The sequence below is a fragment of the Vanessa atalanta genome, chromosome 25 (genome assembly GCF_905147765.1).
Source record: "Vanessa atalanta chromosome 25, ilVanAtal1.2, whole genome shotgun sequence".
Taxonomy (NCBI): Eukaryota; Metazoa; Arthropoda; class Insecta; order Lepidoptera; family Nymphalidae; genus Vanessa; species Vanessa atalanta.
Window position 1 is genome coordinate 4,524,212 of NC_061895.1, and position 27,218 is coordinate 4,551,429.

The 27,218-nt window shown below is 32.6% G+C and overlaps 1 protein-coding gene across 2 annotated transcripts in view; it reads right to left on the bottom strand.

Moving 5' to 3' along the window:
* Nucleotides 1–26,844, bottom strand: part of LOC125073746 (dual specificity tyrosine-phosphorylation-regulated kinase 2) — a 159,106-nt gene extending 132,262 nt beyond the window's left edge. For both annotated transcript variants that reach the window (XM_047684762.1, XM_047684761.1), the window contains exon 1: nt 25,703–26,844. In XM_047684762.1, the coding sequence (XP_047540718.1) occupies nt 25,703–26,485 (783 nt within the window). In that variant the 5' untranslated portion in view covers nt 26,486–26,844. The remainder of the gene's footprint in view (nt 1–25,702) is intronic.
* Nucleotides 26,845–27,218: the final 374 nt, after the last annotated feature.

The following is a 27,218-nucleotide window of genomic DNA, read 5'->3' on the forward strand; positions in this document are numbered from 1 at the left end:
TTTAAGGTAAATTTGGGAAATATTTTCGAGAATAGAGAATTATATTAGATTGCAATACTGTCAGTATAGGATAACACACAGACTATACCTCGGTTGGCGGTAAAATAACTAAAGCTAGATAAAACTAGTATTGCAGTACCTGTAAAATTTAAATCTATACTAATCGATATCAAGAAAACCCCATCTGAATTCGTCGTCTCATTAAAACCTGCTTCAAAACTTGACGCTTATAAGTGTTTTATAGTTATTGTTTGGTGAGACTTCAGACCTATCACTTAGTTTTTACAACAAGATACGTAATAAAAAATGATTTCATTGTAATACAGGCATAAACGTGCCATTGTGATTATTCAGTAATCGGACGATAAATTTTTACGTCTTTGTTTTTACTCGTGCGATATTTTCACGTTCCATATTTATAAGGCCGACCTTCCGCGAGTGACGCCAAGGGCGAGAAATTTGTGTCTTTTTTTTAGACTTTGACATGGCGAAAGCGAAGCTTTAAAGATTTTCCTTAAGATAATACGTACGATAAGACTTCAAAAGACTCTTATTAACCGAAACTAAACCACATATTTGACATTTCAAAGAGTTTATGAATCATTATTTATATTGTCATTGTTAAACTATATAACGTATCTTTAGTATCACTAAAACTATCAACTTAATTGAAAACCAGAATAATTTGTAAAAAATATATTAAAAACCCGAGAAAGACTTCTCATCTAAAAAAATAAGGATATATATATATATATATATATATATATATATATAAGTATATTATCTATGAACGAAAAGTTTTAATTATTTATTATTCTCTAATCGATAAATCTATCCAGTCATGTTTGTCTTGACCTCAGGGCTTTTGTTCAGTATAATTATGCATTTGGTAGTTATTTTTTAATTAACAACTAACCGTGGAACCATTATCGATCACAGAACCTTATATAAATTATCTCGAAATATAATTCCTGTAATAAAATATACTACAAGTAATATTTAAAATATGTTAAAATGTTGTAAAATTTGTTTTTTTTTATCACGGCCTGTTTCTCAAGGTGTACAATCTTAAATATTTTTACTTTTTATATATATATTTTTTTTAATTATAACATACATTTACAATAAATGTTTAAAATATATTATTTTTTGTTTAATCCCATTTTTTGACCTTCATTGTAAACAGTGTGAAATATCGTATTTGGTACAACTTCGTTCATTCAATAAATAAATATCTAGCCAAGAAATTATAATATTATTCGCTTTGCCGAATTTCGGTTACAGAAACAGATTTCAAGGAACAGCTAGTAAAAAATACAAGTGCGTGCACAAACACAGTGCGCTTTCCGTTCTCTCGCTTTCGTTATAAAATGAAATCGACGGCAACTCGGCATTTTATATGCTTTACGAGGCATGGGAGAAAAACCAACGTGTTTTCTCAGCACGGATCGAGATTCGAAGCCAGAACTTGCGTAACTGGAGTCGTATAAGCTAGCCACTAACCAAGGAGGCAGGTGATTTATAAAATTTAACACAAGGAAAATTTATAAAAACTCTTAAGGATTTTAAGCTTTGCAAGTCATTATATTCCAATTCTAGCTGCCGGTTATTGACTTCGATATTACCGATTAAAAAAAAAAAACTAACACTGACAAAAACTAATAGATTAGTAAACGGGTTTACAATACACAAAATTGCTTTAATATTCATACAACACACACACACATTCAAAAGACTAGATCTTTTTAAAACGCGACTTTCGGGAAGAATCCTGTCTAACTCCATAAACTACGTGAAAATGACATCAATAATTTGCTCCACTAATAAATTAACAAACACATTACCGTATTTATAATATTCTAGTTTTCAACAGCGGCGTCGCCCGTTTTGTGGGAACGGTCGTAGATTTTAGGTATAAAAAGTAGCCTATGTCCTTCCTTGGAGTTCAGACGTGGAAGTGCATCAGACACACATACAAAATTAGTATATATGCACAAGTGTGTCCGTGTGAAATAAAGACACTGACATTAAAAAACAAATAGTGTTACATAAGTAAGGACTATATCTGAAAAATATAAGGGAATTCCTGCACGATTGAACTAAACTGGTTATTGCAGCCGAAAATGTAAATCATGACGAATTTACCGCGCCTTTATCAGTTAATTTACAAACAATCCTATGTATTCCTGTGGTTCGCTATCAAAGCGATTGAACCAATTACACACACAAGGGACATAACAACTCAAATGCTAATTATGAAGCATTTATAATTGCAATACAGTTACAATGTTGTGTGTACATAAATAGATAATTATAACGGCAATGGAAGACTCAGTCGCTATTTCTATAGAAATAATATTAATGGGTTTGTCTGTGATATCACTATTAGAATTTCAACTTTATAAAAAACATCTCGAACGGGCTCTCGAGCCTGTCATTGTATATATGTACATATATATTGTATGGTGTAAATATTTTGATAGTTGTTTTGTTCAGTGTTTTGTACGGTGATATTCGAAATAGTTAGACTAACTAAAAATATTCAATAAAATTTTTTGCTACAATTTTTATTTATATTCGTAAAACCACTCTTAAAGCAACAACTATTTTTCCAACTAGAGTTTCTTGTTGGTTCTTCTTGGTAGAATCTAAATACCGAATCGGTGCTAGCTTTTCGTTTAATACAGTTCTGTAAAATGACAATTCTTAAAAATGCTTACTTGAATAAAGTGCATTTCGATTTAAATTATATTGAATGAATACTATAAGATTGGAACTTATTTCATCAGAAGAGCTAAACCATTTATCATTTAATGTCTAAGCTCAGAGTTTCAGAAGGTTAAGGTGCATATTGTATCGACCAACAGCAGTACTTAGGATTGATGTGTTATAGTTCAAAGGGTGAATAGGTCTCAGTGTAACTTTCAGTCCCAAGCCGGTAGGACCACTTACTATAAGATGTGACATTTACCAGTCACCTTTAAATAAATAAAATATATAAAAATTCTTGCCAGTTCTACAAGGGGAAATAAAACTTTTTTTTGATATTTTAATATTTTTAATAAATAAGACAATATTTGTTTAAAATAAATTGTTTTAATGGTGAATACAACGCAAGGTGTTCAACGACTATTGTTTTAGAAAATCTACAGAGCTTGTGGTCTTGTGAAAGTCTAGAATACTGTGGAAATAAAACCCTGGCCGCAAGATTTCTAGCGTCTATATGATATTAAATGTTCTTTAATTCTATTCACATACACAGGCTTCAATTATTTTTTTATTTGATAAAAATAAAGTATTTTCTATATATACTTATATTATAAATTCAAAAGTTACTTTGTCTGTATGTCTCTCATTTACGCTTTCACGACTAAATCATTGAACCGAATTTGATAGGATTTTGTATAAAGTATCTTTAATCCCAAAGGTTATTTTTTATAGATAAAACACACTACCGCACCCACCCTAACACGAGAGAGGAACTGGTAAATAACAATAGGTAACAATAGGTGTCAGATTTTAAGCAGTTCATTTATCTTGATACTATGTTAAGTTTTAGTGTAATTGGTACTAATATTAACTTTGAGTATAAATCTATTTGCCTTATTTCAGAAACCAATTTGCAAAAATCGTTTTCGTTTCATATATAATACAGAACGTGTTTTAATTTATACTTGTAAATAGATGTATGTAGTACTTACTGCCTGATGTGTACACAGGCACAGAGACAATAGTATCAATGTCACTCACGATTAATCTCACTGATATTTATAAATGTGAAAGTTTGTAGGTATGTTTGTCACTATACCGCGCGCGGCTGGAAGGGATCAAAATAAATTGGATATATACGTCATAGTATTGCCTACGAATATTCTCTTATATTTGGCTTTGATGATTGTTGTTGATAGTTTAACAAATCATATCAACATTATCAAGTAATAGTCTATACTAAGATAAGTTTAATTATGACTTCAAATATTTATATTTTTGGATATGAAACTGATAAATAATCCTTAAATAACCCATGAATGTCGACGACCGATGAACAAAAGGGCACGAAAATGTCATTAAAAACAAGGCCTGAGATAAAAATAGTCAAGATTTAAGCCTCATTAGAGATGCGCGGATCATATTGAATGCATCGTTTAAAACAGATTACTGAAGTTGTTACGGTTAAATGAACGAGAGGTTTTCAAAACATTTTCAAGCGTAGAGTATATTGTCCGCACTAAAAATAGGTTAATTTGAAAAGATAATTATTTCTATTTCAATACATTGAAACGAGATGGCCCAGTGGTCAGAACCTACAAAAAATGGTGATGAAACTTTCATTTATCAGATGAAAATCTGCCACATATGCATTAACCAACTTGCTTAGAAACAGCGTGGTGAAATGAGTTCTAATAATTCGCCTAAAAAGGAAAATGTCTGCCTTCATAAATTTTATGAAAAAAAAAATGTATATGATTTCTACGTTCAAAATGAGGCCTTCAATTTCAGGCCGTGACAAATATTTATAAAGGCATTTTCCGTATTGGTTTTGCGTGATATGGGCACATTTATTATTTATACACACAACGCCTTTGTAGAGGCAATAGGTTTTTTTTCTATTAGGGAATATGAGCATGAGGATGTGGTCGCTTTTGGTGCCAGGTAGAACGGTCACAATGCACAAAAAATCACTTTTTTTGTTATTTCACTTTACGTATTGACCTTTTTGTAAAATCTATCGATGTCTGATATTTTATAATGTTTGAAGGAACCGTGACGTTAATAAAGGAATAAATAAAGCAAATGAGAGGTTCGTAATTTTCTCCTGTACTTTTACTACAAGTAGCCAACGTAAGGGCGAAATCATAATGGTAACAAACATCGGTGATATGTATTTGAATTCTAAATAATCATCTTATAACATCAACTGTCCTTCCATAGTCTTAAGTCTTGTCATATCTTTTCATATTTTTAATTTAAATGTTTGTTTGTTACTTTGTTTAGATCAAATCTTACTATTAGCCAGTTCCTCTTAAACTACGGATTTGAAGTTATTCACGTCGGCTCAATTTCGCGGTCAATTTTTATTCATGTTAAGCACGATTTAACTGTGCACCTGGATTGCCTACAGACAACGGAACTCCTCACAGCAAAAAGACGATATTTTTTTAGTATCACAGCTTTTGTAACGTTTTTTTTTTCAATTAATTTATTACCATGTAAATATTATAAATTTATCAATCAAATGTAATACAACGCAAAATGTGTTTTAAATTACTGTATAGTTTATTCAAGGGGCGTAGAATTAGGCCGTTACTACTATTTCTGTCCGTCAAAATGTCATGCAACGGTTGCGCAAACGCATGTCGCTTACGACACTATGAAAGTGGGACTCGTTACAAAAATTGAGATTAATTAGTGAGATGCAATCTTATCTTTAAACAATTGTCTTGTATGAATCTGTTAAAAAGGTTTAGTAACAATGAAAATAAAAATTCTATATAACAGGATAGTCCGCGATAGTTATGTAACTTTCACATATTACACACTTATGTTTGTTATTTATAATAAATGAAAAATTAAATGATTCGTATTTTTTTATATATTTTAAACATGCTTATTCATATAAAAGAAAGCCTTGAGTCCATGTAAACTAAGGGACGAACGTCCATATATGTAATTTCATCTACTCTATAATCACTTATGAGATTAATTTCCAAAATTCGTATGAACTAAAGCGTATTTAGGATAAACATAATGTCAGTCAGTCGATTTAAAAGCAATGCCATAAAAAAAGAAGGTTTTATTATATTATACTATTAAAATAATCGTTATATTAAGAACATTACATATTAACCTAGTGGCACATGATATAAAAAAAACGGTTCAAATAACAAAGACGAAGATTTCTAATCGGTTCAACCGGTTTAGACCGACTTGAGATAAGATCAGATCGACCGCGTTACAAGATAACTTCGTTTGTTCTAGACAAAGTACCCGACGGTCTAGACTCGAACGATCTCTGGTCGAGATGGGATATTAAACTAAGTTTAGTCGTACCCGTATAGAAAGTGTTCCACTGATCTTTCGTTTTTAATACGATTTGTTATCTTGACTAAAGGCTTTTGGACATAAAATTTTTGTATAGGTACTCTTTTCCCTATTATTTACTTTATTTCTATATCAGGGAATAACATCTTATAATAATTTTATAATGGTAGGGCTTGGTGTTAGCCTGTCTGGGGCGGTACCACGTCCTTATCAGAAATTCTACCGCCAAATAGCGATACTTCGTATTGTTGTGTTCTATTTCGAAGGGGATTGAGCCCGAGTTAGGTGAGTTCCCAAAGTTGGTGGCGCATTTGTTAATATCGCTTACTGCGACAATGTCTATGAGCGGTGGTGGAACACTCACTATCAACACATTTGCCCGTTTACCCACTTATAATATAAAAAATATTTGAATATACATACTTATATTATCCAATCAAAGTACTGAATATATTATAATTTTAAATTTAGAAAAAAGAAAGAAACACAAACCACTTGCTTTGTAATAATTAATTAATTTTATATAAATTGTTTAACTCACATAATTAATTCCCGTCATAATACTTTAATAGATGCAGGGCAGTGAAATATTTACCTGTAACAAAAATAAATATAAATTAAAAAAAAAAAAAACAAAAACAGTTGCGGTTTTGTTACCATTCAATTTAGTCTATTTCAATTAAAAAAAAACGTGCGTAGATACGATATAAGATTACATTCTGACGAACGTCCCGCCAAGGTTTCTTTAATTATTAATAAAATAAATAATACTTCGAGACGTGGTTCAGATTTAAAATTCAGATAAAAATAATCTCAATGTAATTTGCAACATAATATCACCTAAGGTTAAATTAATTATGAATTCAGTTTGTTTTTGTAAAGTCGAGTGCAAGAGCTTTGAAACGAAAACGAAGCTCGAAAACGCATGGGCCGATTAAGTGGGTTTTTTTTTAATCTTAGTTATATTTAGCTATGAATCGGTTCAGACGTTTCAAGATCATCAACAGTGGGCCAATATTACCAAACTTCGACTGTTCCTCACAAAAATTTGCAGCGAACACAGAGTAAATTGAAGCCGTGTATATTTTATTACTGAGTTTTACTTGGAGTTCATAACAATTTTTTTCTACAATAGATTTCGAAGAGAACTATAATTACTTTGGTAGTCGGATTTATGAATAGCTTAAGCAAAACCTACACCTAACTAAATTATACATATACGTTAATAACAAAAAGTCAAGGAGGTATTTTTTTTTAAATATATAATAACAGGTATATAAAAAATGTCATCGTAGTTATGTCCGTACATCCGTACACAATGATTGCAAACTTAAATTCATAATTCTATCACATTTCGAGGACTGAAGGACAAAACTATGGTGAGACAAATGGTGGAAAAGAGTAACTATTGAATTTCTTGCCGGCTCTCCTCGGTAGAATACACATTCCAAACCGATGGTGGCTTATGGTTTAACACAATTCTGTGGAAATACGACTCAAGTATATTTTGATTTTGTAATATTTTTTAACAATTGTTGTTTTTAGTCATCAATTGTTCCACTGATCAGCGATACTTAGTAAAACAATGTTGTGTTCAGAATAAAACAAAAGAGAGAAAATCCGTTAGCTGCCATGGTTGGTAGCGCATTCATGGTAAAGTCTATGAGCGGTGGTGACCACTAATTTCACACCTTCCTATTACAAATATAAAAAAGAGAGCTGTTGTGACAGTTGAAACGAACTTACTTTTGCTATATTTTATTTATTAAATAATAGTAAGTATACAGAATTATACACATTAATAAAATTTGAGAATAATTAAATGACAATATTTTTTTATATTATTAATAATCCCGTATGAATTAAAAAAATAACAAAAAATACAAAAAACCCGCAAGAGAGAGGTCGCCTGGAGTAGCATTACTCTTTTTCCTCACGTGATAATTTTTACCATTTCACTGTATGTAAGCGTAGAAGATCTTCATTCCAAGATCAAAACATATGTTCGATTAAAATAAAAGGAAATTAGTTAAAAACTATATTGGACATAGCATTGGTAGATTGGAGGCTGAAGCAAGTAAGCACGTAGCCGATATAGGAAACCGTGCGGAACGAACAAGAGGACAGACATCGATTAAATAACGGTTAACTTTTCCTAAATACATGTTAAACAATTTAGAAATCTTTGAAAGGTAAACGATCAATCAAAAACTTCTTGCATTGCGTAATTCGGAATTCACCTTTCTACATTACAGTACAAAAAGGTAAGCTAATTTCTTGCTTATTCTTAAATACCTATCTACAAATGTACGCGTACATACTATTGTCAAAAGATAATTGAGCATTTTACTTGCAATTAAAATATTTCCAAATAATATTTTTTAATTCATTGGAAAGTAAATTACGTTCCAGACATTAATTACTCCGTTTTTTTTTTCTTGCAATAGGACATCCGCTGTCGATTACATAATACGTATTTAAAAGATCTTTACGTCGATTTAAAAAAAGAGATTTCGTTAAAGCTCAATATAAACGTAATACTATAAGTTTCACTTTTGTAACTATAAAATATTTAATTGAAACTGTATAAATACACAAAATTGAAACTATAAAAAATAAAACACCAATGTAACCAGTTCTAATCAGTTTTTCTCGGATAAATCCAGTTTAAACCAATGTTAACTCCACTTTTGATATACACTCGTGTGTTAAAGTAACGTAACAGCTTGTGAACGCAATGGGAACTACAGCGTCCTCTCCTTTTGAAGAGTTAGTTTGGAGATTATTCCACAACACTGAACCAATGCGGGTTGGTACATACACATATGACATGTTCTCATCTGACAGCTATTCATACTTGTTTATATATATATACACAGAATACATAATTAAACACATAGAAATTCAAAAGACTCAGATGATATTTAAGATCACGTTTTAAACTAAACCAGCTCGGCTCTTATATGAAGCTCAATATATATAACGTAAGCTATTTCTATCCTCTTCACGCTACGGTTATAAAGTCGTGTCTACACTTGCGAGTACAAAAGATCGCTATATTCGTATACGCGGAGCTCTCCGTAAACAAACAATCGATCAACGTCTGATTGATACCGACCGGGCTATGGAGGGACATGATATCCGTTTCCGATCACATATGACGCATGTGTATTAATATCGTTGTTACGTTTCTTGTAAATCTATGAAAAACTAGTTAAACCTACGGGTTTACTTGCGCGAAATTTGCAAAACTTAACCAATAGCACACAAACCGTCACTTCCTTTCCCACGACTAAAACTCGGTTCAGTGGTAAGCGTGAAGAGGTAACAGACATAATTCCTTTGACAAATATGTACATATTATTTTAGTACAGATATTTTATTTTAACCAAATATATAAGTAAAGAAGATTTCTTGGCAGTTCTTATCAGTATAATCAACATTCCAAGCCGGTAGTGCGTTTAGATTCAAGAGGTATTGCAACAACCCTCATTTCGAAACTTATTTAAATTTAGATTCTATTTGATTGTTTTTTTTTTTAACTATTATTGAACTAGAGTTTTGAAAATACAGACTAATAAAATACAGATTTAATAATAATGTTTAGATAAAATGTAGTAACAACCTGCACATGTTGAGGAGGTTTGGACCTTATTCAACCACGATGATCTTTCTTAAGGCTTATAAGTTTTTATTGGTTTAGCTTTATCTTTAATAATTATGGCCATACATATATTTTTGAAGTCGACTAGAAACTCCTCAGCCAATTTGTTCTATATAAAATTTGCTTCCAAGTTTTTTTTTAATTTCTTTATTAATATTTATTTATAATAATAATATTTAAATACTCAGTGGTATAAAAACTACCTAAAACTACATTTTTTACTACGGATTGACTATTTCTTTTACAAATCGAAATGCGATTGTCTAGGTAATAAAATTAAAATGCAATTTTTATCTTTTTCTAGAATATATGCTTCAATGCATATAAATAATGTCAGTTAGACATAAATCGTCCAAACAAAAGCGATTTAAATATAACGATTCCGGCAATTGTTTTCAACCGGACGGAACAATGGAAGGAAAAAGCTCTTATGTATATAAACATTTAACAGACTTTCTTTGTAAATAGACTGATTTCCGTTAGTTAAAAGAGATTTTTTTTTATATTCATTTCGTAATTATTGTTAAAATAATCTAAGTAAAGCTTTTGACAGTACACGTAATAGTGACATCATTCCCGTCTAAGCACTTGCAAATCGTCTACCTGGATAGTAACAGCCTGTAAATGTCTCACTGCTGAACTAAGGCCTCCTCTCCTTTTTGAGGAGAAGGTTTGGAGCCTACCCCACCTGGTTTGGTGAATACACATCTGGCAGAATTTCATAGAAATTAGTCATAAGCAGGTTTCCTCGCGTTGTTTTCCTTCACCGCCGAGCACGAGATGAATTGTAAACACAAATTCAACACCTGAAAATTCAGTGATGCAACAATCTGTCAAGATGCACGCGTTTTAACCACTGGGCCATCTCGGCTCATATCATATCAACGTTGATGGAGCATGAGACTCTTAACATGGATACGTCTAGATAAGAGCTTTGAGACGGGCTACCAGAAAGGAGTATATGACAATTTTAAAAAAAAATAGACTAACAACCAATAGTATGCAGTGTAATAATAAGTCCCACCGTTGAACATGCCTCTCTTATCAAGAAGATGGTCTGGATTTCTGGAATTATTGAAATAATTAAACATGCATCAATTATACATCATAAACATGCAGCCTCCATCACGACGATAAAACTTCACTACCGAGACAAACAAAAAACACGCCAAATCAGACCGTGGATTTAAAACCGCTATCTGTCATCATCCACGAACTCTAACCACTTTGCTAATACAAATAAAATAATAAATGCCATATAATTTTAAACGTCAGTCGTAAGCGAGGTTAGTACAGCCATATTACGGTCAAATAAATAAAGGCAAGCGCAATCATATCGAGACGTACGAACAATGAAATGGCCCTTAAGATCTACTATTTAAAGACGAGATTTCTTAGATGAATAAATTAATGATACTTTATGAATACAGGCTGATGTGAAGTGACAGATAGCAACAATCAATTGGTGGGAGCACCATTTGACCGTTTCTGTGAAGAGCTCAGAGAACACGGGTTTAACTAGAATGGCAACGAACTTATTATATAGAATTTATTAAGGTTATGAAATAAATTGATTTATGTGAATTGATATGCGTGTGTATGGATTGAACTATTTGAGTTATAAAAGAAAAAAATTATATACCAAATCGCAATAGCCATTAACGAACTATTCTTATGGGTAGTTTTGACATGAATGACTATGTTGCGCAAAGACAATATTTAAACTAATTTTATAAATGTGAAAGTAGCTTTGTCTTGTCTTTCTATCTGTTGGTCTGTCACAACCGAATCACTGAATCGAATTCGATGATATGAAGCAATTTTGAACTCCAAGGAAGGACATATACCAGTTTTTATGCCCCATACCTATCCTAATACCATCGCTGTTGGTTATCCCAACTGAAACTGCGAGCAACAATTACTATTTTATGAACATACTAGCTTTTGTGGTTCTATCCGCAGCAATCGTAGCGTTATCTTGTATATTCTATAATCATTCTCAAAAAAATATCATGTAACGCAAAACGATTTATTCACGTAGCGTATAACTTGTCTAACTTGCTATAAAAATCGCAAAATTCTTTATATACTCAAAACTGGAGATACAAATAACTAAATATCCATAATACAATCTATATTATTAATATAAAAAGGAAAAGATTTGTTTATTTGTCATCGATAAACTCCTTAACTACCGAACAAATTGTATTAAATCTTGGACCATTACAGAACTACTTTATTCAGATTTAAATAAGGCTATATTTCATTTCAGTAATAATAAAAGTTATTGAAATTAATCCAATGCAGACGAAGCCGCAAACAGAGATAATATGTAATTTATAATTTTAACACAAATGTGCACCTGCCACTTCTAAAACACTTCTCCGTCCGAGGTTGAACTGGTAACGTAAAACGAACAATGCGATGTTCTATAAATACCTTAATGTATTCGAAAAACGTGAGCGAACGTATTTTATATTAACATAAAGTGTACGTTATATCTTCTCTCGAGATATTCTTGATGTACATTCAATCCTAAGGCTTGAGGATATTTGATGGGATACGGTTAAATAATAAAAAAAATGTAATGTAATCCAATTAATTATTTACAGAAATAAATCTACACCTTATTTATTTGAAAAAAAAAAAGAATAATAATTTGAAGTGGGAAATTTAAAAATTAAATTGTAATTTAATTGCCCCAACTGATTAAACTGAAATTTCGTACACACTAAGGTACAAAATAATTTATTATAATTAAAAATTTCTTCTTAACATTTTTTTAAACGTACCTTTAAATCGACCTTATTCAACCTTTTCGAATTAACGGTATTCTCTCACGATTTCTTAGTGCAAATACTTGATTAAAAATTATAACAATTTAACCTATAACATTTAATTTAAAATAAGAATACGCTGTTTTTTTGCGTTAGTCTCAATTTTTTTTTTGTGGCAAGACAATGTATAAATAATTATATTTCTGGTTAGATTTCATTAGGGTTACGGATCGTGACTACATTCGTGACTGAACGGATGAAATAAACGTTATGCCCATTAAAATAGTAGTTTTCAATTATTCAGCCTTGGATGCAATTTTAATCTATTATTCTTTAACAATATATACAATTTAAAACGTTTTTATTTATTTATTTTCTTTCAAAAACGGTTTAAAGTCCATTTGAAAAAGTCTTATATTATTGTGGCCATGATCATTGCACAGTTTGAAATATAAACTAACTCCTGTGTATGGTTTTACCCGCGTTCCGACTCTTGTTTTTAACTTTTATTTTTAAAACGATACTAGCCAACTGTCCACTACAAGGTACGCAAACAAAGTTTTCTCTTACTTTAAAATCGGATGCAAATCCTAGCAGGATCAACGGCTTTATGTGATAGCAGAGACCCGGCCAAAAACTTCAAACTTTCTTACTTCGGGCTACTGCTGAGAATTTCTCAAATAAAAACTCAATATATTTTATTGGCCTTATGGGGAAGCCATTCGACCAACGAGGCATTCAGGAAGTAACGAAACAATAATATCATCTATAGAAACCACCTTCCACAAAATCTTAAACATCAGTAAGCATTAATACCAACAAAGCCGTTTATTTAAAAAGTTACAAAAATATATCTTGATAATGCAAGAAGGTGAGACTTTTGCCCAACAGCGGTCCATTTACGAACTGTTACTATTCAATATCGCAACTAAGATTAAAAATTTCTGATATAGTCGCCGAATGAAACAAAAACAATGTTGAAGCCATTATTTTCGTAACCTTTAAATGCTAAACACAACAACATGTTGCATCTATTGTTGTTAAATAATTTCGTACAATATTCACCGGTGTCAAGGTTTCATATTGTAATTATTATTGCCTTCGCATGTCTAGTGCTCATGATCGTGTTAATATGTGGCATAGCGTTTGTTCCTGTTTGCAATCCTCAACGAAACCTTCCACATATAATAGTATATTTTTTAGTTAAATGATTGATTGGAAAACATTTCAATTAAAACTCTTGCATCGTAATCGATGATTGCGGGTTCAGAGTACCATTGAATTCTCATGTGATTAATTTGTGTTTAAAATTCATCACGTGCTCGGCGGTGAAGGAAAACAACGTGAGAAAACCTGCATACGTCTAATTTCAATAAAATTCTGCCACATGTGTATCCATTAACCCGTATCGGAATAACAGCATGGTAAAATTAGAATCAAACGTTATCCTCTATGGGACAGGATACCTTTGTCCAGAAGAAAGAGATTTACAGGCTTTTACTACACATGCAATAAGTATCAAACAAAGTTAAAATCAAAAGTCAGCATATTAAAATAAACTATATATAAATCAAAGAGTTGGATACGAGGTAAAAAAAACGACGTATGATCCAAAAAAAAACTAGTACGCGTCGAATTGTGAACGAGATCAGGCCAATTAACGGATTCTCCTTCGTATGTGCTTTGTATGATTGAGATACATCGATACAATACGCCTACAATACGATGTAACCGGGTCGAGTAAACGGGCTAAAAAAGCTTAGAATTATTATTATTAATAGAGATGCTTTATAATGCCTTCTTAACTGGGTTAAATAATACTAATTGATATAAGATATTAAAATTTATGTTTCATTAATATCGTCTTTGTTTCGTAGTGCTAAACTATGTATTACATACATGTAAGAAAATTGAAATGTACATATGTTTGTAATATTAAAATAACCGCTTTTTTCTAAATGCATATGTTTGTATACACAGTACATATACAAAAAAAAAACTTTTTTTCAATTTGGGTCTGTCTGACTGTTTGTTTGGACTAATCTCTGGAACGGCTGGACTGATTTTGGCGGGATTTTCACTGGCAGATAGCTGATGTAATAAGGAGTAACTTAGGCTATAAAAATAACTTTTTTGTTAAATTCAAATGCGCAAGAAGTCGCGGGCACAGCTAGTCGTTAATAAAACTGAACAAGTTTCCTCACAGTTTTTTTTATTTCTGGAGCTGTGGTAGAACACGGAGTAAAAGTAACTAAGAAAAAGTTATCATCAAGACAAACCTATTTCTATCTTGAACTAACTTACTGTTATAGCTGTTTCTTTTTAACTAGTACACGCTTATTCGTACACGAAATTCGAGGAAAGCATACATGAGTTTGCGTGTTTCTAAGATTTTTTTCTACACTTGTTTTAATTTTTTTTTATATACAACTCATCAGTAATCTCTTTATAAAAGCTCACCAGTACAAGAAATGAAAAGAAAAACACTTGACAATCAATAAAAAGTGAGCTGTTTTGTCTTTGCCATTCTTACATATAGATTTCAACATTTGATATTTGAGATCTTGAAAAACTATATCCTAGTATTATTTCACATCAATAAAAGGCTATTTTTTTTTAATTTTGCTATTAACCTCAAAATTGCTACAATTTTCACTTCTTGCTTCATAATTTTTTCTTTGTACTCATTATTTTAGAAGTTCGGTTATTTACGACAAAAAAAATACGTTCTCTTACTATACCTGTTATTTCCCAAGAGTCTCGATTCCTTTTGATTTAGCTTGAAACAAAGGGAGCCCTGAAAACAACTATCTCTACTATAAATCTTAGTGGTTTCTTGAAATAATGTCATCGGTGACGATAATGCGAAGTGACCTACAAAGCAAGCGAAATGGAACGTATCGGATACAAATAACGCAATGTACACCATTAAGTAAGGTTAAGGTACGCAATAATATATTATTTTTTATCTTTTCAATTACGAACAAGTGACACAGTTTTCGACTCCAAAAGAGTTTTTTTAGATAACTTACGTAATATTAAAAGGTCACAAAAAGTTTTTTTGGGTATTCAAGATTTATATTTTATTTATTAAAAAAAAACGAACATGTTCGTGATGAATCGCGCATTTTAATTTCCGAATCCATTCAAGTAAGTTCTTTATTTTTTAAATTAATGATCTTAATTTAAACTTTATAACTTGTTTTTTGTATTTACTTAAGGTTTATGAATTATATGACTTCGATGGTTTGTGATATTCTTGCTTTGCACCACCCAATCATCTGGTATTTTACCGCCAAACAATTGTAAGAAATATTTGGTACTTTCACAGGGAAAAGGTACGTTAATATCTTAGCCCGATCACTTGGTCGATCAATCGGTACACATATTATTAAAAAAAAATCCATCCGAATTTGGTGAAAAAAATTAAGCAGGATAAAAAAATAAAAATAGATCCAAGTCGTATGTCAATCAACCGAGTGGCACAGGTCGTGTGGGTTTGACATTAACCCACTTTCAAAAACCCGTGGGAGGCAATTTTAAAGATATGATTAGAAAAAAAAAAACGCCAACGTTTGTTTGCACTACGTATACGCAACTATACAACGGTTAAGAATAAGTACGGCATTGAATTAACTAAACGCGATTGACGGTGACTAATAACAGTAATTTTATGCGTGGGTGGGAAATGCAGTGTGCAGATGTCCTAAATTCTTGGCTAGATTGACACAGATTTAGCAGTGTATGGCTGATGTATTGCGATTCACGAAGTCAAAGTTTTAGGACAATTTAACATACCATTAATGCTGTAGCTATCTTTACCTATTTATAAATATTCAGAGCTCCAAAACCATGAAAACCAAATATACTATGGAAACAACGGAAAAGTACATCAATGTCGTAAGAAATTTACAGCAATATAAAAGACTACAGTTCCTTACTGCAGAGTTGAAAGTAATAATTCACTATCTTAGATAGCGTATAGAGAACTAAGATAATGTTTACTTATAAAATTACGTGTAGCGGTAAAAGCATCAATAATGGACGCCTCTACTATTTTCATTCATCAATCAGACAGATCAAAAGAAACTTACGGTAACTAAACATTCAAAGTAGGTAAAATTAACCGACCTGAATTTTCAGTGAAAACAACATCGATGGCATTAAAACATTTAATGAATTCAACTAGCTCTAACATTCTTCGTGTCATGAAAGACCAAGCTTCAAAGAGACCGATATGTTCAACTCTATGCTATTGTGGTAAAGTATATATTAGCGCATCACTTATTGTCGCGTGCAAACATACAACCAATGCGATACGTATATCCTCACAAATTTGAGTTGATTACGTAAAGGCGACTAAAAAGCATGATTCAAAAAAGTTTGAAATCATTGAACTCTTTCGAATTGATGTTTAGATTATTTTTGAAAAATAACCGCTCGCTGTTGTCTGAAACTGATAAAAAAGCTTATAAACAAAAATAAAATGTTGAAAAACCCAACATTTTTTTTAAATTGTTATCAATACCTATTATTATCAATATTTTTACGTATAAACTAAATAATAAGTAAGTAATTTATTATTTTTATCTCGACTCATGGATGTTCTAGTTTTTAAAAATCCTCAAAATTCCAATCGTACTGTGAATAATTTTATTTCGCAAGGTACACTTTAATAATTTCATACAATCGTGAGTAATCAAATCTCCATTCAAAGTAACGCTTCTACCGTCTAACCAACTTGATCTCTTTCATGTGATTTTGAATGAAGCGTTCAGATGACATTATAGACCTTGACGGAAGTAATTTTTATTAAGAAAATAATGATGATGCTATATTACGTATACAGTAACAGCCCAATATCCCACTGTTGGGCTAAGACCAATTATATAAGAATTTGTAATTTATTTTCATAGCAATTTAAAAAAATAAAAGATGAAACTAAATTGATTACCCATACAATTAGTAAACTAGCTAAGCTGAATAGACTCTGACATAATCGTTTAAGGTGATATAAAAAGGGTTCCGATCAATTTAAAGAACCACTTACAATAATTGGATCCTTCCCTACCGAAACGTAAACTGAACGCCAAATATTTGAAGAAGGCGACGATTCCGAACTTCGCATAACGAATATAGGTTATCAAGTTTCGCTGATAAGTGTGTTTGCTATGATAACAAGAAATGCGCACAAGTTAAATAAATATATTATCTATAATAAAGGTGATCTAAATCGACCTATAATATATAGTAATTCAGTTCAATAACCTTTAAAAAGTATTACTACAGCCAAACTACATAGAAAGGCAAATGACCGTTTAAAAGTACGTAACTATTTTCGGCCCTTTTTATTCATAAGAGCTGAAAATTTTCTAATTAAATTAATTACTGCATAAAGCAGCCTCATTTGCTGAAACGTTCAGTTTATAAGCTCAACGCTTACATAATCTTACCCGATTTCAAATTTTACATCATAATTACAACTTCATAAGGGAACGCCAGGGAATTTCTCGATGAGTTAATTAATAGCTCCTATGTACGGTGTAGCTAGCTATCGAATATTCCACATAACTATGAGGTTTATGCACAATAGACTTAATGATACGCTCTTAGCTTTGAGCCGGCTCTTGTGAGCTGTTAGAATCCTCAAACCTTGCTGATTATCCTGAATAAGTGATTCACTTACAGTTGAAAAGGTTGAAATTTCTACCATGCATTCAAAATTAAATTGTACGGAATTGATAGATATAAAATTAAGGTAATGAAGTAAAATTAGACAGATCAATAACATACCCACAGACAACGTAAGAAAAAGAATGATTTTTATTCTGAATTGTTAATTGAAATAGATTTTAAGAAGATCCCGAATTGTAACAATTTCTCTATGACTGCGCACAGAGGTTACCATTCTGCGTACCTGAGTTAAGTAGGTCATCGCCTGATGGGAGCGGGATCGATGAAACCACGCAATAAGATACCGTGAGGTTGTTGCACTACGCTGTTTGTTTTTAATTTACGTTCATCAGATCGTTGGCTTTTTGTACGCAGTCGAAATTTAAAAGCATTTTGATGTGGCGCCAATGTGATTCAAAATGATCGCCTACTATTGTCTGATAGTAGGACAAAGACGTTTAGTGAATTTTAAGAATAACTATCACGTTCGTCGATGCGTCACGCAGGCAATGTAATCATTGGCCGAGAACTTCTGTCTTGACATTAAAAAAGTCGAAGGCAAAGACCTTCGAGGCAAGTCGAGTACGATTGTTCGGTACTTCAGACAATACATTATCATTGTATTCTTAAAAATTCCACGTTCCATTAGAATTGTTGCCATTTCCGGATTTAAAATTATTCCTGTCAACAAAATATCTTCTCTTTGAGGCATTTCATTATCATCAATTACTTTTAATTTAGTAAATAGTCATTTAATAAATTGAGTTTAGTAAATCATCTTACAGCTGGCTGTTACAAATTATTACAATTTCATTATCTGATCAAAATACTTCTGCTTAGATCTATTAGGTATTACGCCTGCTTTGATAATTGCTTAGTAACAAAATCAATTTGTCCGATCATTATCCTATCAGCAACATTATGAAATTAAATTAAGTGACTAACATATTTACAATAAATTATACATTTTCATTAACTCTATGTGCTGTTTATATAAATAAAATGAGCTAATGTAATGAATAGTGAACAGCAAACAAGGCTGGTAGAGAATGGAAGATATTATTGACATAGTAAAATTGCGTAATACCAATTGTAATCAAGGTTGCTTCAACAATAATAAATTGAAATTAAAAACATCAATGTTTTATGAGCTGAAAGTTGAGAGCTAATTTAATACGATGAAATAAAATAAAAACAGATGCAATGGCCGAATAATGTTATAATCTTGAGCAACAATGTTAAATATTTAACGCGCTGACTAAGGAAATTTCAAAATAGAAAAGTAATTGAGATTTCAAAGCTTTAAAGCATAGGACTAAAACTAGTAAGCCCAAGGCGACTTCAGTGAAGTCCACTTTAAAAGTCTCCCAACTAGATGGAGCTAGTTGCGACTTCTTTAACCTAAACTCTTCGTTGCATTTGAGAGCGCATAGCAACAAAGCCTTCGGGTCTTCTGTATAAAAATATCTCGAGAGTATAACCCTTCAGTTATTTTTAGATTCCAACACTTACTTTTAATAATGTTATCGTATTCTAGAAAATCGATATAACTAAATAAATTGGAAAAAAAGTTGAATATAAATATTCATAATTTGGTAAATATCAGTGCTTGTTTTGTGCATCAGCTAACTAATCTTAGAAAAATACACGCACTATTAAATCCATCAGTAAGTATCTTTTAGCGGGTCTATTTTCAAAGCTCGTTAGTATAATTAGGTGGCCTGTCAGACGTTGTTGCGACTCGATAGCAGCTTATACTATGACCTTATTACCGGTAAAATGCCCACGTGTCGCAGTGAACCGTTCTGATTTAAGATACATTTTACTAATACCTACACTTTGTATGTGTAAGCTTGAATATTACAAGAATTTTCTTTAATATCTTGGACACATTAACTACACCCAAAATACGTTTTATAAGAATAAATATTTTACCAGACCCGACTAGGACGACGACCTATAAAGAGAACCGGAAGCTTTGGTCCATCTTGAGAGAACCTCAATGTCCAGCAGTGGATTGCGTTTGGCGGTTGACAAATGATGAATACTTCAAAAATTGTAAATATAAAGAAAGGGCATTAATTATTAAAAAGGACAAAATACTTTTCATTTTCGATTATGCTTGCAGTATTAATTTAATTATATTATGTTTCACATTAAATTAAGTTTAAAGGTCCTTAATTCAAACAATAATAACGTTATAAAGGTTAGATTCATTCCAAAAATTGCTAAAAAATTTTATAACTTTTCGTAACTACCGATATTATTATAATATTAATTTCGTGTCTCTCAATAAAATTGGCAAAGCGTTTGTTACAAATAGTGCACGTGCCAAACGTCATGCCTTGAAAGCAGTCTACGTTTCCACAAAGCATGTCTCACGCCGATTGTTTGTAAATGACGGTTTAATTGATAAGCTAACGACGGGTTAATCATTTACTAGACGTCTTTACTTTCAGCTCAACGATAACTTCCACCGTTCTGCTATTCAGAGGTCAAAATCGAGGGCTTTTACAAGTATTTCTCATCGAATCCAGAATCCACAGTATAAAATTGAATTTAAACTTAATACCAACTTAGTAGTTAATCATCAAAAAACATAAATCAACTACAACACAATATTGACAATAAACTTCTGTGTCATTGACCTACTGATATATAGGCTGTAATACAATTTAAAGTCTAAAACGAAAAACAAAAACGAAAATAGCTTTTGGTTTTAGGATTTGAGATTTGTTCTCAAAAATCCGAAGACTCATGTTTTGCTGGGAATGAGGCATCCATTTAATAATAAACAAAAAAAAAAACGCGTGCTATTTTATATTTTTAGCATTTAAAAAAAATATTGAAAGGTATTAATGTTCAATCTATTTTTAATAAGTAAATAAATAATAAGAATATGCACATTTAAAAAACATTATAGAACTTGATTTTTACTAATCTCCAATATTTACACATCCAATAATAATCATTTTCAAATACTTTAAGTATATTGTTAAATAATATAGAAATCGCTTTACGCCAGTCACTTAACGTTACAGTCACGATTTGCGTAAGATGGTAAAATCGATAGAAGCCGTCGCGACCGTATGACCCAATTTATCTCACAAGGACTGCGAATGTCATCCTATCTTGAAAGCGGATTTCGGCAACGGGTCATTAGATCAAATACGATATGCGTCTCGTATTGTTGTCGTTTCGTACGCACGGACTTTTTTTTATTTTACTATATGAACCCATTTCGACGTTGACTTTTCACTCGGATATAAATTAAGTGTGATACAGTTTCTCATTTTATAAACAACTGTGATACACTAATTCCAGCCTATCACTTTTGTCTATTACAGCAATAAATTATCAATTTAATTGCCGAGCTCAATGCAGGATCTTAAGCTTTTTCTGTCCCATGCTTGGCATATAATGGGATTATTCAATTTTTCTGACAAGATCGTCAGTATTATTCTGTAATGCAGAATTTAGCTGTTTTATGCATCATGGTAAACACGTAAAGCCGTTCGTCCTGCACATGGTTTCTTTCCGGTTGCGTTGGATTCCTTTTCAATAGGATAAGGAAATATCACACCTGTGTTTGAGCACAGGTGGCCAGTCATTGTGAATATCAGCGATATTCATCTGATTCATCGAGGAGACATCTCAATAATTTATAAATTTAATGACGATCCATAACGCCAAGGAAACTATAAGCTATCATGACGTAAAGTCATATGTCATTTTGAGGTGAAAATTGGAAGCTTATCCATATTGGTAAAACAAATAAGTCTACTTCGCAAAAAATAAAGAAGTTCTCTCGGATAGTAAACTCTATTGATTTTCTTAAGATAAATCTTTGTTTTGATAATTTTAAAGAATCTACTGTAACACGGGATATATTTAAATAATTTTATTGCAGACTAATAATAATTGAACTATACTTTAATCCCAGTTTTCACAATACCAATGTGACCAATGTCTTATAGCAAAGGTTAATCTCGACGGTACGAACAAAATGTACTGCTTTACACAATTTTTAACTTTATTTATAATAAAATAAAGATACAGTTACCTTGATTTAGAATTAAGCCTAAACGCATTATATTTAACATACATAAAATATGCTTAATTAATATGGACAAATAAAATGTTAAATACGTTTTACGATATACATTATTTGCGTGTGTAATCTTACTTAAAATATTCCGGTTTTTAATATGCAACCGGCACATTTCACATTAACAAGATAAAATAAGGTATTAAACTGGTAACATCGAAGTGTTTACCGCATAAACTTGATAACTAATAACGTTTAAAGTAATCTTTATCACCGTTTTCTGGACAAATGAGGTCACAACCCTTCGATATTGGTGCTGTAGGGAATATAAATATTACACTAAATAAAAAATAATAACTACTGAGTTTCATGCCGGTTCTTCTCGGTAGAATCTACATTCCTTACCGGTGACAAAAGTGCTTGTAAAAGCCTACGTGAATAAAGTGTATTTTGATTTGAAATATTAACCATACCTTATATTGTTTCGCCATTTCGCCACCAACTATCTCCAATCTAAGATGCTATGCAAGTTATTGTTAAATACACTGGCTCACCAATGTTCAAACTCATTCTCATATTTGTATCGTAAAACAAGCTGTTTTTTATTAATTTGGTTTGCTTTAATCGAAAATCGCGTGTTCTTAATCAAACTCGATAATTAATCCAAATATATACTTTATGAGTTCATTGAGTTTTTTAACATATGGGGTCATTAACCTTCATATTTTTCCTACATCGCATTATGAAGGGCAGTCAGAAATAGAATTTACCGAGCCTTCTGTATTGTTGTACTAATTTATTTTGACTATGGAACTCCAAGTGATTTTAATTATTTTAAGTTCCTTATTACGGGACGATAAAGTCTATTTCGCACACCCCATCCCGGTCGCGTCCGTTTGCTTTGTGTGACAAACCTGTTTCAGGTTAGATATATAAAGCTACCTGGCTTCGTACAAGTGTATCGGGTATTGTATACACTCCAGTCATCTTGCGTTTTTTGTTCGCAGGTCAAGTTTTAGGGTCCCACTTTCTGTATGTACCTACTTTTAATAGTGATTTTATTCGACCCAGAAGTTCCGTTATTGACACAATAATTTGTTCCCGGCAGTTTAATTTCATTGCGGCAATGCGGGAGAGCACACTCGAACGGTAAATATTTGACGGCAAGCGTAAATGTTTTCAAGCATCCTTCAATTGCATTCGATTGCATTACATTATTAAATTCCATAAAAAAAAAATGAAAATAGAACATCTTTCAACAATAAAAGTAACGAAATGTACTTCACTCGTAGTTACAACATTATCGTTAAATAAATTATATTTTCTCCAACTGAGCGAAAGTTTTTCAATTGACAAACTTGACATAAAGAAAGTTGGAGACAGACACGCTCGCTAGCTTGTCATTTAGTGGTCGAATGGGATGATTGGTTCCGTTTAAAATTGCTGCGTGACTGACTGACGTCGTTGCAGCGGTAGACGTTAAGGAAAGAGCTTGGAATAGTTTTCGGTTAGGATAAAGCAAACCGCCACCGGCTGACGAATTCGCAGCAGGCTGGATGAAAAAACACTTCGTTCGCTTTGAAATTTTACAAACATTTCGCAGGAAAGTTGAAAAAACTGCGGTACGCCGTACGTCGAACTCGAGATCAACTCCCGCGACAGATAACATCGGCAATAAAACTCTAACATACATTGAAAAAAAAAAAAAAAAAAAAAATATATATATATATATATATATATATAATACCTATGTTTGGTAAGGGCCAAAAACAAATAAAAAGTAAATATTCCTTCTTACATAAAATTTTAATTCATCTCCAAATAAATAATAATTAAAACGATATTTGCATGATATGAATATTAATAACAGAATATAATGATTAAAGCCTTAAGAACCAATAATTCCAAATTATTGGCTTCGAACCGGTTCGTAAAAGAAACTACCGCTAGGTGCCGTCGTCACGAGAAAGGCTACCAACAAAAAGACTATTTATTTTTTTAAAAATTGCAATATAATATTTATAACACTTAATATTTTAGAGCTAATGATTCTGTTTATTAAAAAAAAAAAACGAAACATTTCTGACCGTCTGCCACGGTTAAAAAGTTTTAACATAATATATGATATCATTCAGATATTTTTTTCAATTTAATTGATGGAAGCTATTAACTTTCTCGCCAGTTCTTCTCGATAATCTACATTTCGAAACAGTATGTTTAATGTAATCCTTTTCAAATCCAAGAGTTTTTAATCAAGTTTATGTTGTATGATTATATTTGATCGTCTACAAAAAAAATACAATATAGATAAATCTCTGAAATAAGTTGACAATCTACCTCATTATTATAGATAATATTGATAGTACTGTCAACGTGAGAAGGTGTCAATAAATTTTGCGAATACATTTTTGTAACCGTATTTTCATGATAACGTAATCAAGAAAAAAAAAAGTTTGATACAACCGGGTTATAAACAAAACATTTATATAATTATCTTATCGTAGACATTTATAATCTGGCGCCTAACATCTAAGTAGGACTCACCTGAACAAACAAAAAGAACTGCACTTGTACAAATTCCTACTGTCCCTATTTGAATTGTTCAATTTATGTAATTTTGCGGAAAAGTATTACATTCAATTAATATACACACATGTTTTTATATTCATAATAAATTATTAAACATGCTCTCAATATATTATGAATAATAATAAACCAACATTTATTTTTATTCTAGGGGATATTAACCTTCAAAGAAAGTAGAAAAAAAATCGGTATATCGAGCGTGAAGCATTAATTTTAGGCCTTCAAGTTTAGTTGACGACGTAAAATTGGATTTCGACAACGATTTCACTCAGGCATCACCAAATCATCAACTTGTAGGTCATACTTCGTTCACAGACGAGTGAATGGTTGAAGGTTTATTATTCGCTCATAAATAATATAATCATTTGTTTGTAACGAATGACATTGACTTGAATATTTTTAATTGCGAATCTTCAGTCTTGTTTTGAAATCTTACGGATGCGTTCTGACGTAAATAACCGTCTAAATCACAAGAGAGCATAGCGAGTTACTAAATGTATCGGGAAGCTTTAAAATAGAACTGGATGCGTGGCCGGTTCTGGGCGACTTTGTAACTCGTTCCGATAACGTTTATCATAACGTCCATGCAATGAGAAACATAATAAAAGATCGTGTATCGCAGAACGTTGCCAGACAGATTTGTCAGAGATTCGAAGTGATAAATGTTTATTTTTCATCAGGTCAGGTTAGGAGTTGTAAGAGGCGGGTGTGGCCAGCTGATCGCAAGGCACGCACTGGGGCAGCTGTTCACAACAACTGTTATCGATTTTACCCGCCCGCGGCCCATCTCATACGTGAACAGGTGTTTAGAAATTCGGTAACCTAATAACTGTACAAAATATAGCTGATCTGTTTCGCATAGTTTATAATTTTAGGTTAAGTTTGAGTTTAAACTGTATATTATTTACGTACCTTGATTCCAGAGCGTCCCTGTTGCTTCAGCAGTACATTTTCAGGTTTCATGTCGCAATGAATGATTCGGTTCTTGTTAAGTGCGTGTAGGCACTGGAGCAGGCTATGCGAGAACTTGCGTACCAGCTGCAAGGAGAACCCGTGGAACTTATTCTTCTTTATCAGCTCGTAAAGGTTGATAGAAAGAAGTTCGAAGGTGATGCATGTGTGATTCCTGAACGTGAAGGAATCGAACATGTGGATCACGTTCATCGTGTTGTCCTGGTCTTGTTCGCGGAGGTGTTCGAGTATGCGAATCTCCTCCTGCGCCTGACGATGGAAACGCTTTTCGTTCCGTACCATCTTCAGGGCGACATTCTCGCGCTTTTTATGGTCGTAGGCTTTTACCACTTGGCCAAAACTGCCTTTTCCTATAACCTTCAGTACCTCGTATCGGTACGCTATGTGGTCGTGTGGTATATGAATGTAGGAACCCTGCTCGTTGTCATACTCGCAATTGTTCGGAAAACCGACGAGACCGGGACGTTTCTTAGCATTCGCGCCTATGAAGTACACTTGGGGGTAGTTTAATATCTCACGATGTTCATATGGGGTAAGTTTGTTCATATAGAGCTTCATGACCTGCTCAGGGCTGGCGGCCGCAGCCGGTGGGCGCTTGTCAGGCGGCTGCGCGTTGGCCGCCGGTGGAGCGGGTGGACCGGGCTCCAGCGGCGGCAGCGCCCCGTCCCGGAGCAACGCGCGCCCGAACGCGTGCGCGCTCCCTAGAGGCATGTCGCCGGTCATGGCCGAACGGCCGCCGCCACCTCCGCGCACCTCGCTCGCCGTGGCCGAACCGACCCACGCTCGCTCGTACACACCACTGCACCTCACTGCACTTGCACTGTTAGACGGAGCCACCCTGGGGCACTGCACGACATTTCACATAGACCGCGACGAGTGAAAACCACGCTTCCACTTATGCGGACACATTCCGTCTCGGACACGATGCGATAGAACCGTCACAGATGATACCGTGCGACGCGAACGTGAAACGCAAACAAAGACCCCCTTCCTTGCGGGTCGACCCGACGACAGAACCAGAGAGAAAATAGAAACTGGTCGCCAAAGTCATTGAACCGTTCGACTGCGAAGAACACACGAGTGCGAGTGAGAAGGGATACGTTTCTTTGATTTTAATGTCTGTTCCTAGAGGGCGCTGTAAGTTTAACATTTGAAATGTGGATCATTGTGAAAGACCCAATAAAAATGTTAAGAAAACAGTCAGTGTTGCTATCAGTTTTTTTTTATTGTGAATAAATTATTTATTTACATAAGAATAACTAATATTAAGCCTTAACTATCAACAAATAAAAATAGAGCAAAATGATAATATTCGACATTTGTATAGTAACAAATAAGACAATTAACGTTAAGAATGGTGCATAAATATTAATAGCCATATTAGCTTAATTTAGGTTTTATTTTTACTTTTATTTCATGAATTCATAAAACATTTTAAAAAATACTTTAAAATTAC